General features: G+C 35.4%; 1 protein-coding gene across 1 annotated transcript; it reads right to left on the minus strand.

Moving 5' to 3' along the window:
• Window positions 1–716: 716 nt before the first annotated feature.
• Window positions 717–19,004, minus strand: LOC149527840 (Copper amine oxidase family protein). The gene is made up of 12 exons (XM_089812094.1): window positions 18,293–19,004; window positions 14,530–14,642; window positions 14,061–14,366; window positions 11,497–11,609; window positions 11,019–11,349; window positions 10,690–10,905; window positions 10,275–10,511; window positions 9,655–9,840; window positions 9,239–9,379; window positions 4,187–4,455; window positions 1,446–1,527; window positions 717–960 (listed from the first exon to the last, which is right to left on the minus strand). The coding sequence occupies exons 1-12, from the start codon at window positions 18,567–18,569 to the stop codon at window positions 847–849; spliced, it is 2,385 nt and encodes a 794-aa protein (XP_089668220.1). The 5' UTR covers window positions 18,570–19,004; the 3' UTR covers window positions 717–846.
• Between the last annotated feature and the right edge of the window lie 1,065 nt (window positions 19,005–20,069).

Below are 20,069 nucleotides of genomic sequence, written 5' to 3' on the forward strand. Positions count from 1 at the left end.
ACCCTTGCGTACAAATAATAATATAAATCTAAAAAATTAAAACAATTCCTCAATTAAAAAATCCAGCCTTCCTATCTGCGAAACTCATCCATCATTTGTGCTTTCTTGCAAACATCAGAGAAGATTCAAAAAGAAATTAAGTTTTGAAGGATTTAAAAAACCATTCAAATAGCAACGACTTTGTTTAGTTAAAACAACACACCGCAGTGTAGTCGCTTCTGTAATAGAGTACAGACAATGCATTTATACTGATATAAATCATTATACGCAACAAGCTCAACTATTACCTACTCTGTAGTCGACATCCGAAAAAAGTCAATGATCCCTATAATTCATTAAAGTTGGATGATTCATAAGAATCTTCAACTCGGCTGTGAAAACACTAGTATCTAATAGAGACTGAAAATCAATGCATTCGATAAACACTAATTAGTAACCAGTTAAAAATCATTACGTGCTTTATTGAAACAGAAACCCAACGATAATGGTGTCAGTAGATTCAAAAAATGATGCAAAGCAACATAGGTCAGCGAAAGTATTATTATACAAATAGCAAATGTCAAAGATAAGATTAAGTATTCACATTAATATGTTTTTATCTATTCGTACCAGACAGACATAGAATAACACAAAACTCAATATACTGGATATTTCATGACTGTAGATTGCATTAATTCCATTGATTGATAATTATTTCACAAGCAGAGACTTCAGCAGAGCTAAAAAATTCCAGATTTGTAATATATTATATATTGATTGTCCAGCTGCTACAAATTTTATTAAAATTACTATGTTCAAATAAACATATTCTTAACAATTTCTTGAGCACATAGCACGTCAATAATTCTAAAGCTTTGAGATTATTGCATTCTCCTTCGGTCCGCCATTTTCCTTCGACTCACTCTCACCAGCACTGGGAGGAACATCCACCCCTGGCGAACAGTTGAAAAACCCATGAGGCTGCACAAAAGTTACAAGATGATACTTTCACTTCAGTCCAAAGTTTTGAATGAAAAATACAACGATATTGTACAAATGAACATAAATAGATAAACCCGAAAGGACAATAAACAAGACATTTAAATAGATGAATCTCTACATCAATATTTCAGAGCAATATTGTAACATTCGTTTATTGCATTTTTACTATTAGACCTATATCATTTTAACTCCCAAAAATGGGCAATCTGCACATTCAAACGCAAATATAGGTCAATAAGTGGTCTCGTGTTCAAATACATGGTTGTTAACTGCATCCTTACACTCCAAGGTAAGTGTTATAGCAATGGGATTGAAGATACTAGTAGCCATATTGACAAACATGAGTCGTACTAAAACAATTCACCAAAATGAAAAATATCATTAGAGTATAACCTCGGATTTCAAAAAGCAATCATGCAAAAAGTAAAATCTAAACCCGGCTACAGAGAATATGAATTGCCTACCGCAAGCATAAATCCAAGCCGTTCCACAGGCATAACTGGCCAGTCCTCCAAGCGAGGGATATGAGTAACACCAAAAACATACCTGTACCATCCACAAAAGTCGTGTTATTTTTGGTCAATATCATACACACTAAAGAACTTTTGAGAAAATGTTATTTCTAAAAGAAAGCTTGTCACATTCATCATTAATTTATTTTTATCCAGTACTGGTAAATACAAGGCAGCGGCAATCTTCTTACATTTAGTGCAGAGAAAGGTACACTGATAGCTGGAAATACCATGTACAACACAGCCTTGACAGCAAACGAAATACTAGGTTTAAGGAAAGCCTTTGCAATTTATAAGCTAAGTAATTTTGCCTGTTGTTCCCAAAAGCCAGTAGCGGCTACATGATAAAGTGAGCACATTTCTTCAATAAGAGGTCCACCTCTTGCGAAATGAGAAAAACATTATATATGGCTTCTAAGGAAGGAAAGGTAATAGCGTGTAAGAAAAACATAAGGATGGAGCAGTCTGTATGATATATAATAAATATTCTTCCCCGGTATTTGGATAAAATAATAAATATGCTGCATAAACTTCCAGATCATATTTCAAAGAACTTAAGCTTCAAACCATCTGGATAAATCCATCAAAAACAGGAAGCCCTGAAAAAAGAAAGGCTTCAATGGAATAAAAGAGAAAACAGATAAAAGAATTGATGTACCATGACACCACAAAACTAACCCCACATTCTAACAGCTGATTGTAGGTTGCCTCGACCAGTTTTTTTTAATGGTAATCTGGATTTTACATTTGGTTCTATTAAAAAGCCATCAGATTTTATTACGGACCCATGTTCCATTTGCTTCAGACTAAGAAGAGCACTAAAAAATTAAAAAGCACAAAAAACCTAGAATTGTCCCAAAATTCCCTCCCTGCGAAGCAGTCATGCTATAAAGACCCATAAGCTTATGGCATAAATATTCAATACAACTTCCCATATCCTTAAACTATAATAGAAAGTTCCATTATATGTTTTTTAATTGGGCATACTATGACAAGCATATTAAGTTGGAACCGCACCAATTCCTAAATTCTGAAACACTAAGCAAAATCTACAGAAAAGAACAATCATATATTGTCTGATTTGATATGAAGATTTTCTGATAATAAATACCTAAGTTGCCAGTTCGGATTCTGGTTCGTATGCAGGTTCAAAATTTGGGTTGGATATTCGATCATATTTCTTTTGGGCTGGGTACAGATTCATTTTGGGTTCGTCCGTACAATATATGTGTGTGTGTGTGTTTTAGCAAATAAGTTCATACAGCACTATGCTAATTTTGAAGTAATTTAGCAAAATACACCACCTATATATATTAATGATTTAGTTCGAAACACTATTAATGATTTAGTTCGAAACACTCATCCCGTAGTAGCAAATAGTACCATGAATAACTTGAGATTACTTCTCTGTTTGATTTATCAACTAATGATCAATATTAAAAACAAAACATATTCAAAACAGCTACTTGCAAAAATCATAAGCATATTCAAGAAAACATATAAAAACTCAACCAAGATATTATCCTTTCAAGACTGTATAAATGCAAATTGAAAATCTAGAACTCGTTAGTCCAATGACAGCTGATCACACGTTGATGCTAAATATGGAATTAAGAATTCACATTGGACAACACCAAAGGAAACTGAAACTTATCATAAAGAAACATCTGAAAAATGAATCATGCCTCGAAACACATATTTTCCGTATGTGATTTTTGGTATTTGTGATGCTGCATAGTTGCCAGCCTGTGTCACACTCACCGTGAGGACTTTGACAAGGAGACAGATGGCCCAGAATTCATTACCATATATATGACCTGTAGCAGCGTTCATGAATGGTGCTGGAGAAACAAAGAAGAGTAGAGGAACGATGTTGGAGAGGAGTAACGATGATGTCTGATTTAGGAATGATGTCGTGCAAGCAGAGACAATGCAAAACAGAAACCGAGTCGAGAAAATGCGAAGTAGAAGCCAGAAACGTTAAAATCTTGGCGTGCAAACAAAAAAGAAAATAAAATTAATCAATTCTTCCAAAATTCTTCTTACAGTGTGTCAACATCACCAAAAGTCTCCCTGGGTTCAACTGCATAAAAGCAAATTTGTTTAAAATAGTATTAAATTCGACCAGGGTCCCTTTTGCCGAATGTGCAGCAACTTTACCAGTCCGACTTCGAATCGAATTCAAATTTACTGCGAATCAACTTCCAAATTTGCCTATAGGTGAGCAAATATGGTCACTTAGATAAATACATTAGAAAACATTTGCTTGATATGTTATTTGCATAGAAGTACAAATTTTCTTTAAATGTGTACTTGTTGAGCATCTTGAAAGCTGTACAGAAGACCCTACAATGGGAAGGGGGATTCACAAAAATACAGTGAACATACCACTGGGTTCAGTGTTTTTTCTCTGATTCTGTCAAAGTGTTTACAATATAGAAAACAAAATGAATCTGAGTGTACTGCCAGAAACCTAAACCCTAGATTGCAAACCTTAAAATTGATTTGCAACTGACATAAAATTCATCGGATTCCATCTCATACATTTACATCAGGTCAGCAAATGCCTTAACATGATAAAGTTATCGTACATGAACTGCAAATCACAAATTACAACTGTAAAGTAACATAACCCCACTATACTTGGATACCAGTAATTCATAATCAATGCAAGTGCGGAAATGTCAACTAACCAGAGAACAATATCAGCCTCTTCAAGTTGTCGATTTTGCTTCACCCAGGTAACCAATCCCTCCCCAACACGAGGATTTTGATTAGGAAATTCACCTCCAGGAAATTGTTCATCTTTATCATACTGAGTGACCCAAAGGTTGTGCTGTAAAAAGGCTGCTCGCCTAAGAAATTTAGCTTCAGAACCTGCCAAAGGTAAGCAATTTGAACCTGGTACTAGTTTATAGCCAGTTAACTGTCCCGTTCTGTTTACAGTCCTTGTGTTCCTGACCTGTGATGATAATGCACAACAATTAACACATCAAAAGACAGATGCAACATTTAAAATATAAAAATAAACACTAAACACTCGTCTCCTAAGGAAAATAATGCTTTGTTGAACTCAAAATTTGAAGAAAATTGGGCCACAGAACAAAACCCAATACCAACAACAAACTTGAAAGAGTTAGGTGAAAAAATGTTGAATAATGATATCCCATTTGGAGATTTATACTGATGCTCTGTCTAATTATTCTTTTTTGCCATCCCATTGCAATTTGGGGCATGTTATTATACTAATTTTCTAAGTTATCAGGGTTTGACCCTGGCCCCCTAATCCCCCACCCCCAGATCAGCCCAAGTTCAAACTGATCAGTGGTTCAGGTCCTGTTCGCTGGGTGGTCTGGGCAGGGTTCGTTTTTTTCCTGCTGGTTTCAAACTGCTTGGAACCCAGTTCGAACACAGTAGTCCATGCCGAAAACCGACGAACCAAGTTCAAACTGCATGAATTCTGGGCCCCACTGATGGCAAAAAAGTGGTTTATTTTTGCAAAATTTAATAATTTTTTGGAGTCCAATACCACTGTTGCTGCTGCTGATCCCATTGGCCTGAGCTCTATTGCTGAGTCAACTAATGCCAGAGAAGAAGAAGAAGAAGACAATGAAGAAGATGAATATGAAGAAGAAGATGAAGATTGAAGAACTTAGAATATTAATATATTTTTATTCCATTAGTTCAACAACGAACATGAAACAATGATTCTTGAACTTGATGCTATGATTTGTTTTTAATGTTTGGAATCTTTGATATTGAACTTGTTGCTTGTGAACTATATGATGGTATGCTCACAATGATTACAGGTATATGGTGTTTTTGTTGTTTAAATGTGTTTATGTTAACTTATACTCCATAAATATATATATATAATTTTACATGTTTTTGTACTAACGAACCGAAACTTTCCAAAATTTTGACGACCTTGGAACTCGGAACTGAACTTGAACCTGTAACTTAGCTAGTTTTTACTCCATGAAAAAGACAACCTTGTATCATGATTGAATCATTTGATTGTCTTTTGATTATTCAGTGGAGTGCTTGATATGCATTAATGTATGTATGATGAATCAAAAGTTAATTATTTGGATTATTACTGTCTTGCCAAATGGCAATGAGCTATGTCAAGTTTATGGTGTTTCATTAACATATAATACGGAAAGGCAAACCCAAGTTTGGCACATGAAGTGTGTAAGCATATCCAATTCCCGTTATGAAGCAATAAAATTGTTTTAATAAAGTAAGATAATTAGGATACTAATTAAATAAATGTTCCTTGATGTTTCTATGGATGTCTGGTTTTTGGTGTCTGTCACTCGTCAGTTATGACAACTTCATTGCTTTTGCTCAGTATAATGTGGCAGCATGTAGAGGCTCATTATGGCACCTTAACAGAATCCCTATGTAATAATTAAAAAATATTTAATGATTAGATTTATTTTCTTTCAATAAATTAAAATGAGTTAAATTAGAATTGTTCAATGACACTATTATTCTTAATCAATTTCAATCATGCAAAAACTTTAATTGATGATAATTAAAGCTAATTAAACAAAGAACTTGTATGATTTTAAGAGTAAAATAGAAAGAAATAGAATCTAGAAATAATTTAAAGATGACTATCATAAATGGATATTAAATATTAATCAGATATTCTATTTCGTTTATTAGAGATCATTGAAAATTTGAATTACTATATTCAATTAAAAACTCATGTGAATCAACTAGGTTACCCGAGCAACAAAAAAAGTGGATTTGTCATGGATGTGTTTTAGGATTGAATGTAAGTTAAAAGCTTTGAAAAGAATAAAACATTACCCAAAAGGGACACTAAAAAGCCTACCATATCAAAGAATTTAACCCCACAGTAAACCATGAGGACAAAACATACATAAGAGCAAATATCAATGATACTAAAGGAAGGAAGAATGAGAAAAAATAGATATGCCTGTTCTGCAATAGGGAAGTGGCGGCGAGAGCAACATTTCTGTCATTTCATCATGGAATGCCCTGCATACATGTCATCTGTTCCAGCTATGCTTAAATTATAAAACAGACAATTACTTTATTCAAAGAAACAAAGTGAGACAACAGAAAACAATTGCAAAACTAGTAATCAAAATTCATTGTAGAAGAGTGGATTAAGGGTTTAAAGCGGGTGTGGCTATCTGAACTTTGAAAGCAGGTGTATGTCGATTATTAGAGAAAAAATAAACTAGCAAAGAGTTCCCATGGCCATGATCTACAAACTACAAACCAAAATGATGGTACAGGAGTATTTCAGACTGATTTAGTATGAAGTAGAATTTAAAATAAAACAATCTTAAAACCCCGGGTACAGTGAAATTCGAAAAGAGAAGATGATTGAAATCCTGGGAGAAGAAACTATATTGATTAGAACTTGGAAATGATTCTACTTGATTTTGTACTTGTGATTGATTCCACTGTACTTGCGATTGATTTGGATATTGATTTGCTAAATGACTTAGTCCCCATGGTAATTTCAAGACTAAAACTACATTTGGAACTCAGTTTCTTTAGAAAGGAGCTAATTCTAATATTGTATCAGTTGAAGACTTTCTAATCAATGATTTGTGTTATATGATTGTTGAGAATTCTTGGAGATCATATAATGGTCTAAGGGAAATATAAGCCTAGCATCCTTTTGGGAGGTATATATTTGATATCCGTGTCTCTGTTTTTCTATTTTTTGAATTTTTGCTTGTCAAATTCACTTTTTTGGTTGACCACGTTTGACATGAACAATGTGAAAGTCTTGAATATAAAATTACAGAAAAGACTGCAATTATTAAGAAGAGACTGCACTATTCAAGTACTGGTTAGCATCGAACACCTTATTATTTTGACTGTTTTCATCTTGAAAAAACATGTGGTTCTAACTTCTAGCGGAAAACAGGTAATTCTTCAGGAATTTTGAAATGGAAAAAGTAAATGAGATTTGAGCTTAAATGTTAATCTAATTTTCCATCAAAATGGAATATTTATAGCCTTTCCATTTGTGAGTTATTTAAAGTATTACTACTTTTGGAGAGTGTGTGTATATCCTTGCAGTGGACAATGATTCTGCTACTACATACTATGCCCCTTAACAGATGAATGACCAGATAATATTCATCTTGCTATATACACACCACATCGCATTAAGCACTTCAGGATAGGCCCATATCACTACCTACCATGCATGTCCATCTTAAATTAGATCAACCTCTCATGAACCTTTAGTTTGTTTTTACCGTCGATGCATTCATTGTCTTGTCCTATATAAGCATAGTCTTCTTCGTATTGTGTGATGAATATCTTTTCCACGTGCACCTCTGAATGGAATAGAATTATTCTTTCATATCAATCTTCTAATTCTATGTGCTTTCTTTTAGTATTTTGATCTTGGGCATTTGTAATTACAACCTGTTGCATATGTAGAATTATGGGGTCAGAAGCCTATATATTGTATATTATTTATTCGTTAATAATATGATCTGATTGTATCTTGACCTTATTGTACTTAGTTATCTTTGATATTTTAACCAATCTATGAATACAATTATGGAGTTAAGCAGTGTTTACCCAGGTGCACGCACCCGGGATAAAAACTTGACCTTCCAGATGCATGTACGTCCCGTGTGTGGGTATGTCACGCACCCGCATTCCACCACCGCCACCAAAGTGACGCTGCGCTGCAGCCGCACCATTCACCGCACCCGGTGGGTGCACGAGTGCAAGGATATGTCTTGGGTGCATGCACCACAAGGTGCTTCCGAGGGTCGCATGGGATGCATCAGGCACCAATGTTAAAAAGTCATTTTTTTTTAAGTTTTTAATATTATCTTACCCATGAGTCTAGTAGTTCTAGACTTCTAGTGATGAGGACTTCAAGTTTAGGGGATGATTAGAGAGCTCCCATCTTACATTCTTATTATTAACATTTCGTAGATTGTAATCACTTTGATATGGTCATGATACATTATTTCATTTCACTGTTTCATGCTACTCTGCTCATTGTAATCATGAGCATCTTGATCTTCATGATATATCATATTTACAAGTTGAATGATGAATTTTGAATCTTTCATCTTTGTCATTTGATACTCAATGGTTGACTTACCAGTTCTATGTATGATTTATGTTTTTTATTTATCACTATCATTATGTTTAGAACTTTAATGTTACAACTTACTATGAGTATGTTACTAAGTTCAATGGTTACTGGTTACGAAGTTTCCAGTTTCAAGTTTCAAGTTTGAGCTTATGATTTGTGAATCGCATTTCAATTTTCTATATTCATTGTTCAACTACATTTGATATGTTATATTGAAATAGCATTCGAAAATTAGCATTTCAAGTCATATATGTATATCATGCAACCTCCCCTTACCCTCACTCCGCACCCTCGCCATCCCCAAATTGAGGCCCTTTTTTTCCCGCACCCGAAAGTTGTCCCAACATTCCCCCCGCGTCAATGCTCCCCCGCACCGGTGTAACAAGAGTTAACATGGTATGGAAATGATTTTATATTTAATATTTACTTTTTGTATGAGTATTATTAACATGGTTATTGTTAAAAACAAGTTCAAAGGAAAAGCGGTACTTGACCACAAGAAAAGGCATAGATAGTCATAGCTAAAGCAATGAATCAGTAAAGTATGTTGAACCCAGAGAAATAAAAATTAAAAATTATTTTAAACAACTTGCACCAAGTATTTCCAAGGGTGCAGAGCTCTCACAATCCAGCTGCGTGCAGTCAATGGATTACAGTCTCGCTGGGCTTGCAGTTCTGTTCGTAATAATTCCTCTTTGGCATAGAATGCATTGCTGTGAATGTTATTGGCACCAGGTTCTTCAACTTCAACATTCACCTCTACAACCTACATACAAATTTTCAATTATTAATATAACCGCCAAAAGGTATCACTGTACAATACATAATGAGCAAATTATTTTATTTTTCCAAAATGTTCCGACTGTGGAAGTCTACCACTAAAATATTGACTCCAGAAAACCTAAATATATTTGCAGCCACTAAGACTATCATTAGTTGAGATGGCACAATCTCTTAGTATAGTAAATGACACAATACCATAAGAAGGGCCCCAATCCTTCATATACCAAAATACTATATTCAACAAACAGAACACTCAACCTGATTCACTGCTTCACCAGGTTTGCAGTCTACAGCCATGTCCATACGAGCAACAAAAAAGTGTTGGTGCACAGGTGCATATAAACGAGGAGCAATCATTGTTCCATACTTCCTTGTTTCACCTTGCTGTAGTGTCCCTAGACTGAGAATGCCTGTAAGTTTAACTTCTGCTTCTATTTTACCATCCTGCATTTAGAATCCAAAAATAATAAATTATAAATTACTCGTATACATACAATAATAAGCATAAAGATTCTATGTTCAATCAAAAGAACAAAAACTCTACTTTTTGCAGTGTTTGATTAATTTTCTTGTAGACTTCAAGGTCAAAACCTGATAGGCACATTTTTTATCAATTCATCAGTGTTCCTATTAATTACATTTATTAAACACCATTTTACCTTTTGCAATTAGATTATATCATTACAAAGTATGAGCCAAAACAAACTGAATTAAATTCTTGCCATCCATTCTCTATCATTTCAACTTTACATTTTTAGGATTGCAACTTCTCAGTCTTATTGAGAATGCTTGATTCATATGTCTGAATATCAAAATAGTAGCAACATGAGTGTGAAATCAAAACCTGATAAAAGTTCTAGACTAAACAACATTTGTACCTGATAAAAGTGCCAAAAGAAGCCGTATTCATAGTTTGCAACAGTACAGATAAAGGACACTGTTAGACGCCTAGATCTGCGAACTTCTGCTAAGCCTGTCCTCCAATCTTGATGTTTCCAAAGAATCCCATGATCTTCCTCATGCAAGCAGACACAATTCTCAATAGTTTCGACTCCTCCAGTGAAATTTGTGAAGTGTGCATCAAAATATTTGATATAACCCAAACAATCACACCCCTAACACAGGCAATATTGTTGGTCATAAAGAGTTTTTTGTGCTTATTTGAGAAAACATCTAAATTGTCACATCTGTTATTAAACAAATGCATTTATACAAATTTTATAACTCCTGCTACATTTTAGAGCAGATTAAAACAATTTAAAACATTATTCATATACTTTTTTGAAATACTACCTTCTTTAAAGAATGAGCATTTTTACCCAGACCATCCTCTCCGGCATCAAACGCATTTTTCCTATAATGTGGCTCGTTTGGATCCCCATAAGGAACAACCATCTCCACAAAACTCAGCCTTTGGGCAACAGATCTCCGACCTCTACTACCATCATCATATGCAACAGAGTGAATTACCAGCCCCTCCCTTGGGGTAAAACCTACCCGAAAATTCCACTGAATGTGACAGGAGGTACACAATGTCAGCATTAAATTTTTTAATAATTATAACATAATAAATATCATGTATCTTAACACTCAGTCAAAATGAAAGAAGAAAAAAACGCAACCTTCTGCCACTCTACATGGAAGCCATTGACACGGAAACTTGGTCCTTCTGATTGCACAATCTGTATAGGCTTGAGATCACTTCGATCCACTCCTCCACGAGTTTCTCCTGCAGTATAGTTTCTGAGGGGATCCGGAGGTGGCAAAGGAATTAATTTTCGATCTTCAAACTCTATAACCATCATTTTTTGCATATCAACCAAAACATGTATGCCCTCGACTGGTCGAGCATATCCATTCTCCATTGGGCAATCACTTTCAGTTCTACAGAATATAAGTGGTCTAGCTAGCCTTCGGCTTGGGGCATCATCTTCACTATGATATCCAACACACCTGAAAAGATGGTGTCATGGTGATTTAAACAAGTGACATTTATTCAATGGAAGATGCTAAAGGCGTGCATTGCAGTTAACATATAAGGAAAACATTTACTGTGAACATGAAATTGCAAATAGTGTAGAAAAATAATAGACAACTTACCAAGGATCCACCATTACCAGATCCATATCTTCAATACCCCTCTTCTTCATTGCTTCCTTGAAAGGGGCATAATCTTTGACAACAGACTCACAGTCAGCATACTCCATTGCATCCTGGACCAAATCCAAGAGATTTTTAAAAAACACTCATTATCCAACAAAGCGGTAATACAACAGGCTTCGCCCATGAAGTTCTCATTCTATAAAAAATTAATAAATCCCTCTGTGCTGAACACAGTGGAAACATATTTCTAATACAAAGAATAAAAAACAACAGTAAAAATAAGTAATATCAAAATTGAAAAAGAGGCAATACAATGTAAGAGACGCTCCACTTATTGGCTCTAATAATAAATTAATAATGATGAACAAAAAATGAGAGGTATAACACAAGTTCCATCTTTTCAAAAGCTCTGAACATTAGAACTAGTAGGCCAAACATGAAATCATAAACCAATAAGAAAATACAATGAAGAAAAGAACATTTTCATCACCAGTACATCCTCAAAACTTAAAAGTACTATGATATCGGATCAAGAAATAGGATTTCTCACATTTCATTTATGTTATTCGGAAAAGAAGACAAACTGAAATGGTGCAGAAATTTGGTTTTCAATTGAGTCAAAAAGGAGAACAAGAACAGAGCATAAAAGAGATTGAAATGCCAACAGGGTTGCAATGTAATTGTAATGGGAAAGTATCATAAAAGTGGTCCCGACTTCCAATCTCCCTCATTGCAATACAGTCACACATCAACTAAGAATTGTTTTTGCAAGACTGTGACATAAGTAACATTGGGTATAAGCACATGTGATCCAAGTACAGAATCTTAAGAAAGCTTCTCACAGTTGACGTTGATTAAGGTGGGACACAAAATCACCTAAGATTTTCATTAAGAAAAAAGTAAGGGGTCAAAAAAGTAAATGTGATGACAGGAAAATTGACACAAAGAAGTCTACTTCGGAGTTGCTCCCAAGTCCTGTTAATGCTCAGATTATGGAAGCAACAATACAATAGAATAAAAACAAGAAGATACAAATCATAGGAGAGCTTACACTCATTCTCTGTGGTGTGCAGAAGCTCACTTCAGAGGTGATTTGAATTCCTGCTAATATTCAGATAGAAAACGTACCCAGTCAACTGATTATTCAGTGAGCTACAAGCCAAAAGTGTTTTCTAGTATAGGAGGCAAGTTATGAATACCAATTGAAAAGCATGAGAGTCTAAGGGAGCTAATATCCACCTGCTTCCCAATCATGAAGCTATGTACAAGCTTATTGCATAATTCAGCTCAATTTCATAAGAACAAGGGAAAAAAAATAAGTACTCAGCTGTATTATTCCAGTGAAAAATGAGATCAATACATTCCCAAAGATTTGTGTTTGTGCCATTTATGCTATATTACTTTGGCCACCAGTGACCAATTACCTAAATATTACAGAAGTCATTATATGCATTGACCTTTGACATAAAGTGACTAAAAATACAAGAACATTTATTTAGATTCTGCCCTTGCAATATACATGAGGTGACTAAAAATTGAAAGCTATACCTTCTCAGATCATTCAACCATCATGTGTACAAGCTGCAGAGCTGCACTGGCAGAAGCTTTTAGAATTGTAAAGTATATACAAAGTGGAAATGTGGCTAATGGTTATTATTCACACTTAACAAATTAGTGTGAAATTTCATTTGAAACTTTCTGCATACAAATTCAGAGGCAGTCAAATGATATCCTACGCAACTGATTCCTGACCAAATTATCATTATCCTAAAGGATGTTCAGCTTCACAACCTCTTTTCAATTGGAAATAATGTATGCTTTGCTCAGCATGTTAGCAATTCCTGAGAAGATCAATGAAGATGTATTGACCTTAAAACAAAAAATATCAAAACTTAAACAAAGGTACTTAACAATATGATAATTCAAGGATGCCACCCACTATACACTTTACTGTAAAAAGTCTTAAGGTCAATCCACAACATGGACACCTGTTACTTGCAGCCATTTGTATAATCCAGCCTGTATTACAAAAACTACTAAGTCAAGAAGTAAAAACAGACAAAGGAAGAAAGAATGTGAAGCAAACAAACTACTTGAGCTACTTGAGCATAAGAAACAATTTTTGGACCATCACATACCACCATCACAACACTAGAACTTAAGTTCCATAAGCATTAGTTGATACGGTGGCATGTGTCTGTTAAAAATGCCGTCACTAAAACCCCAGCCATGAAGAACTAAAGATGCATCTGAAAAAAGCATGGTAACTGTGATAAATTTAGTAACATCAAGACATACATCTAAAACTCAAATCAGGTTATGGCTTAACTATGTAACCATGTGATACTTTACTAACATCAAGTCATACCTCTTAAAACTCAAATCAGGGAATGCTTAGCAATGAAAATGCAAAAGGTTTAGCCATATCTCAGAAAAAACCTCAATTAAGTGTGAACTTCCCCATATTAGAACAGACAAAAGTAAAAAACCAATTATACTTTTGTCTGCAAGTGACCACCATAGGTCACTCAAAATTAAATACACAGGACATAGTAACATACCATAGGTGGCTGCACGTCTTCAACAACTTTTGATGAAATGACTTTCCCTCTATGGTGACCACCACGAGCTGCTGCATGAACCTCCGATAATTCAACAGTCCAAACACTGGTCTCATTTGAACGTTTATTATAAACAACAATCCTAGCTTGCCTAGGAGGCAGTTGACGAGGAATCACTGGACCACCTTTGGTTTTTGGAAGAAGTGAAGGTTGAAAAGGTGGAAAAAAGTAGGCATCTGCTAATGCAACAATGTGCTTGTCTGGCTCCTTGAGAACCACTTCAATAAATCGCATGCCATCCCGCACCTGGAAATGATAGAAACAATAAGTTTACCATCTAAAACCTAAACATAATTTCTACATTTAAAGCATCTGACACAGAATTTTAGAATTTTACCAATGTAAATACTTAAAAGTTACAATTTGGATTTTTAATCATTAATATTCTGATAGTGGAACGTAAAACAACCTCAGGAGTTTCCCCCGCTGCTCTGACGGTTGTAACTGCCACAGCAATTTCAGCTGCCGATAATGGATCTAGAGGATGTTTTGTTTCAGCTCGCATCATTTGCACTCCTGTACCTACATAACAGAATGAGTAAAAGCACATTAGTTGCCAAACTGAATTATGGTAATGATCAAGTGCTGGCACAACTGGTCTGTGAAGGACAAGTGGTCAATCAAACAGGCAGACATGTAAAGCAGTGATGTACTGCTTTCTTAGTCATCTTCTACATGTTACGGAGTACCCACAAGTGCTGAAAGCCAGAATCTAACAAAAATTAAAAATTTAGCTCTTTTTGTTTTTGCTCATCCAAAAACCTTAAGATATACATCATGATCTGGATCCTTTTGATGATTGATGATGTTTGAAGACAATCATTTGAATCATGACCCTATACATATATGATATATATAATTACTTATTTGGCATGACATACTATTGAAATTTGAAATTCTGAACTATCAATTTCCATTTAATATTTAAATTTATCTTTATCGCTACAATTCAGGCATTTGCAATTGACCCATGATGTAGCATCATACTATCAAATGTAATCAATTTCACAATTTTGTATATTTCTTTCAATGTTTTGTTTGTTTGTGTATATCCTGTACCCTACCAGCAACTTAGACAATCTTAACTCTGTACTAGTTAATAACTTTTTTTCAAGAATTTTATCGTATGTATTTTAAGTGGGTTACAATCACCACTTGTATTTACTTAGTCATTCTCACCTCTGTATTAGCCAGCAAATACTTCATTGCCAGGAATTGAATGGAGGCAACAAGTTCTAAAACAAATTTTTGAAGAACAATGGTCAAACAACACAAAACATCAATATTATAATTCATCCAGCTGGGGCAACCACCAAGTAGCATTTACCTGTTTACACTTATCAAACTACGCATGTAAATCTAGGCAAGCCATGATAAGGGAGCAGGGGACAGAATCATGCTCAAGACTATTCAAGTTGGGCTACAACAATTACAAAAAAAAAGGCCCCAGTAACACACAAAAACCTATTAAATTAAAACCCAAGGTCACAAAACAATAAAAACAATTACAAGATCAGTGAAAATAGCAAGACAAATGTTTTACTCACAAATATTTTAGGAGAAAACAAGAAAAACAAAGCACAAATCAAATCCTTAGCATGGATAAACACATGCATTAACAAATTATCTTCGGTATAAAACTAATAATCAACCAACTTCCAAAATAGGCAACTTTTGAACAAGTTCCAAATCATAAAACAGAATGCATGCATGCTTGAAAATTTGAAAAATATTAGAACTTCTTTATACCTTGTACACTGTAGTTGCCACCCAAGCAACATAGATATTACATGACTATAAAAGACACTGTTTGACAGGAGTGACAACGTCAGAAGGAAGAACTAAATATAGAGCAATGCAAAAAGCATTAAAACAAGCGAAGTTGAGAAGTTTGAGATCTGCTAGATATAATCAGGACCTCCACCCAAATGTACATTAAATAGAGGTCCAGGTGGGAAGCGGCAGAATATGGAGACAAACATTGAGTTAAACAGCCAGCTTAACATCAGCTAGATAGTCATGTAATCCTCAATCAAATACATATAACGGTCTTCTCAGTAATCCGAGATAAGCAACCATCACAGAATTGAAATCTTCCCTCAACTTTTTGCTACAACAGAACAAATATAAAACAATGCCTAAGAATATGAAGACTGGAAGGCCAATACCGCTTGATGGCTCTAATGAAACAGGTCTTCATGTTGAGAAAATAAAATAACTCCTACAGTCCAGTTCCATCTGATGGTTACAGGTCCACACATTTAAGCAACCTTAAAAGGAATCACTATTGCAGAAAGAAGCTAAACAGTCAGTAAGATAAAAACATGGGAAGTGATGTTTAGAGGTATTCACCACAGCAGCACATCTCTTTCCAAAGATAAAGAACAATAACTCTGAGCAGATGCCATTAGAATACAAATTCTTCATGGATGCAATAGCTTGCACCCATCTACTTTACAACGCACATGTATAATCATCCCATTTTTACACATTAAAAAGCAACTTGAATTCCTCAAGTTTTCTGTATTTTCTTTGTTTAAAAAAAATGCAAATATATTTTGAATGCTGGCTCCGGCATAGAACAGGAGCACATTTTCAACAAGACGTAGCTAAGCCACAACTGCATCCTAATTAATTTTGTATGCTGGCTCCTGCATAGAACATGAGCACGTTTTCAACAAGACATAGCTAGGCGCCACAAATGCATCCTAATCAAGTCATCGATGTCACAGAAATCCCTATAAAATGAACAATACAGTAATTAAATTTAATAAATATGACCTCAGACTATAGAGGTGCCTTTTGGAAGATCAATCCTCGTAATTTTTATTTGCAAATATTTGACCCTGATTGAACTTGTATTGCAAGAGAGCTATTTGATTCATTGCAATTTGTAATGAGACTGCCATAATAACATTACATCATTGAACGTCACAGAAATGTTGATACAAAGAAAATCAGCAAGTACCCACTAATTGCCAAAACAATGAGTAAAGCTGAGGAAACTGACAGTGAGATTTAAAATTAAACCACATCTGCAGTGAAGACTGCTAAATCAAAAAAGAATGACTACTTTCCAAAATTAATCGGCCCAAACAAAAAGAGTTCTTAGACAAAAGGTGAGTTACAGTACATTTCTATAGCGGAGCACGTCTAGAACAGTTACATTCCCTGCTGCGACAGACCAATTGGAATGTGATGCATTTATTACCGATCACTCTGCATCATGCAAGTCAACCAACCGAAACTTCACATAGGAACAAACTTCGACAGAATCAACAAGAACATGAAAGCAATAATCCAAATACCATTCAAAGAGATGCAAACAACCCTAACAGGCATTTTGTTCAAAATCAAATTAAACAATCACAGATTGAGGAACAAAAATCTTTTAAGAGAAGAAATCGGAGAGAATATGTAAAGAGTGATTCAAATACCAAGTCAAAACTCTCAAATTATACAATTTAGACAACACAGGTAATTGACCAAAAGATATTATTTTATTCATATTTTCAAACCAGGCATACAAGACAATAAAACGAACCTAGGCTTGGTATTATAACGGACTTCTTAAGAAAATGCATGGCATGCAGACTAGAACCTTGGGAAAGGTCAACAATCTAAGGAAACCCTACGTAAAACAAACCGTCGAGAGATACAGCTATCTTAATTTAAAGAAAAGATGCATAATATAGCTAAAAGTTTTGTTTTGTTTTCTGCCTTAAAATAACTACGAAGATGCTAAGGATGGTATATTTCAATTAAAACGCGAGAATAGTTTAACGAACACAAACAATATGCAGCAAAGCTCTTAAATGCAAGAAACTGGAGGGTAAGAACCTTGTGAGAAGTATGTTTTCTGCAAAGATCCTGTGCACGCAAACTTGTAGGCAGAAACCAGATAAAGAACGATAAAAAACCAGCAAAATGCTCCAAATAAACAAATCCGACCATACCTTGACAATCTTAAACAAGGTACAAAAAGCTTGGTTCAAAATTGCACTGAATGAGAGTCATTTATCTCGTTAGCGTCCGATGATACGCAAAACAGCTTACGCGGATGCAAATTTTCAACCACAGAAAGAAAGTAGTTGACAAACTTGCGCGATGAGCAAGAAAACTGTAAAGAGACACAAAATAACAAGTAAGAGAGAGAATTGCTGAAGATTTACCTTTGCCTGCAGCAGACTTGGAGGCATCGGGCATTCTGGAGGCAACATTTCTCTGTCGGGGATCACCGATAAGATCAACCTTGACGTCGGCCCACTCTGCAGCCAGTGGCACCTCAGCAGACGCAGCCTCGCGGCGCAGCGAGAGCGAGGCAGCCTGGGCTGGCGCTCCCGCTGCGTTTGCCTTTGTCTTTGCCTTTGCCATGCTTGAGATGACAGAGGAGGGGGCTGATGCGGCTGGCGAGCAACATACCGTCGTTTTTTTCTGAGCTGAGGCCATTGCGATGGGTTTGCAAGTGCGCCGAAGCCGTCTCTCTCTCTACTTCTGCCGCTGCTGTTTTTACTATCTGACATACAGCAAGCCTCTGAGACCCCCAACGCCTCAACGCCCGGCCCGCTCCACCTTCAAACACAACAACAACTCTTCCTAAACTCTCCTATGCCGATTTATCCACGCCCTGCGCCGGATCGGATCAAATTCCTCCCCACCCCTGCTTCAAGAACCAAAACAACAAAAAACACCTTTCTACAAAATCCCGGCTTGCATGGCCCGAGGCTTCAAAGAAAAACTCACAGCAGACACAAATGCCATCAATCTCGACGAAGAAAGCGTTTCCTTAAAAGAGGAATTCGAACCCAGCTTTAGCGCAACGTCAATGGCGGTCTATTCACGCTCGTTAGCATGCAAAAAAACGGAATGGGTTCTGTGTGCGGCTCTCTCTTTATAATTAATAATACGTTTTATAAGCAGCTTATCACTAGTACCTTCCGTCCTTTCCCGGAATAGGCCTGCGAAAAAGCAGTTTTTAGGGGTACCTTTTCCACCCGCCAAACCATTCTTCACAACTTTTTCACTCCTACTAAATTAAACCTGTCTTCTTCTTTGGGAAATTGCACCTGCTGCGGAATATACCAAATCCCAGCAAGATAATAAATATCAGTGCCCATATCTTGTCTCTATGTTGATCGCTCTGGGCCACTTGCAAATTTGATAAGAGCATCCCATATTCTAATCTAATCTCATGCCCTGGCAACTTATCAACCTCCTTTTAAACAGACATGGGAGAGCTCCAAATCTGCTTATTCATCTCTCCCCCTTCACATTCATTTTATCCCCTTTTCATGTACTTGTACCTCCTTTGGTGGGGATCTGCAAAATATTATCCATCTTTTCTTAGGTAATCAATCTTGGCATTGTCTTCGAACACTAGACTTTGAAATGGAAAGGGAGAAAATTGTAGGCCATACTCAAAGATTCATATGTTTTACATGTGTATATTCCATTTATCATCATCTATACATCTTTACATATTATAATGAAAGATATTACAATATGTACATCTTTCATATAGAATCCTTATTTATCTATAACACAGTCTACATCTCTTCTCTATTTCTCTATAACATGGATGTGCACAATGACTTATTAAAGAAGAAGTGTGAACATAGAAAAAGTTATTTGGTTAGATATTTTATGTGATGAATTATATCATTTCTTATAATGATAAAGTTTTGAAAAGGTTGGAAGAAAATTGTAGATTCGTGAGCTTTTCTTATATGGTTTAGGTTTAATTTAATTCAAATGTTTTAAATGTGCTAACAATTAGTTTGTAAATAGTATTTTTTATACAAACAATTTTGACATTTTCTTCACATTGTAGAGTTTGAAATGGAAAGGGAGAAAATTTGTAGGTCATCATTTTTTGTTTCTAAGAGTTCTCATGTGCTCAATTTTGGCATTTTCTTGAAACTTTTAACTTTGTAAATAAAATTGAAGGCC

The sequence above is a fragment of the Cupressus sempervirens genome, unplaced genomic scaffold (assembly GCF_028749045.1).
Source record: "Cupressus sempervirens isolate cs-2001-9-10 unplaced genomic scaffold, ASM2874904v1 CseChr00s100002_03, whole genome shotgun sequence".
NCBI lineage: Eukaryota > Viridiplantae > Streptophyta > Pinopsida > Cupressales > Cupressaceae > Cupressus > Cupressus sempervirens.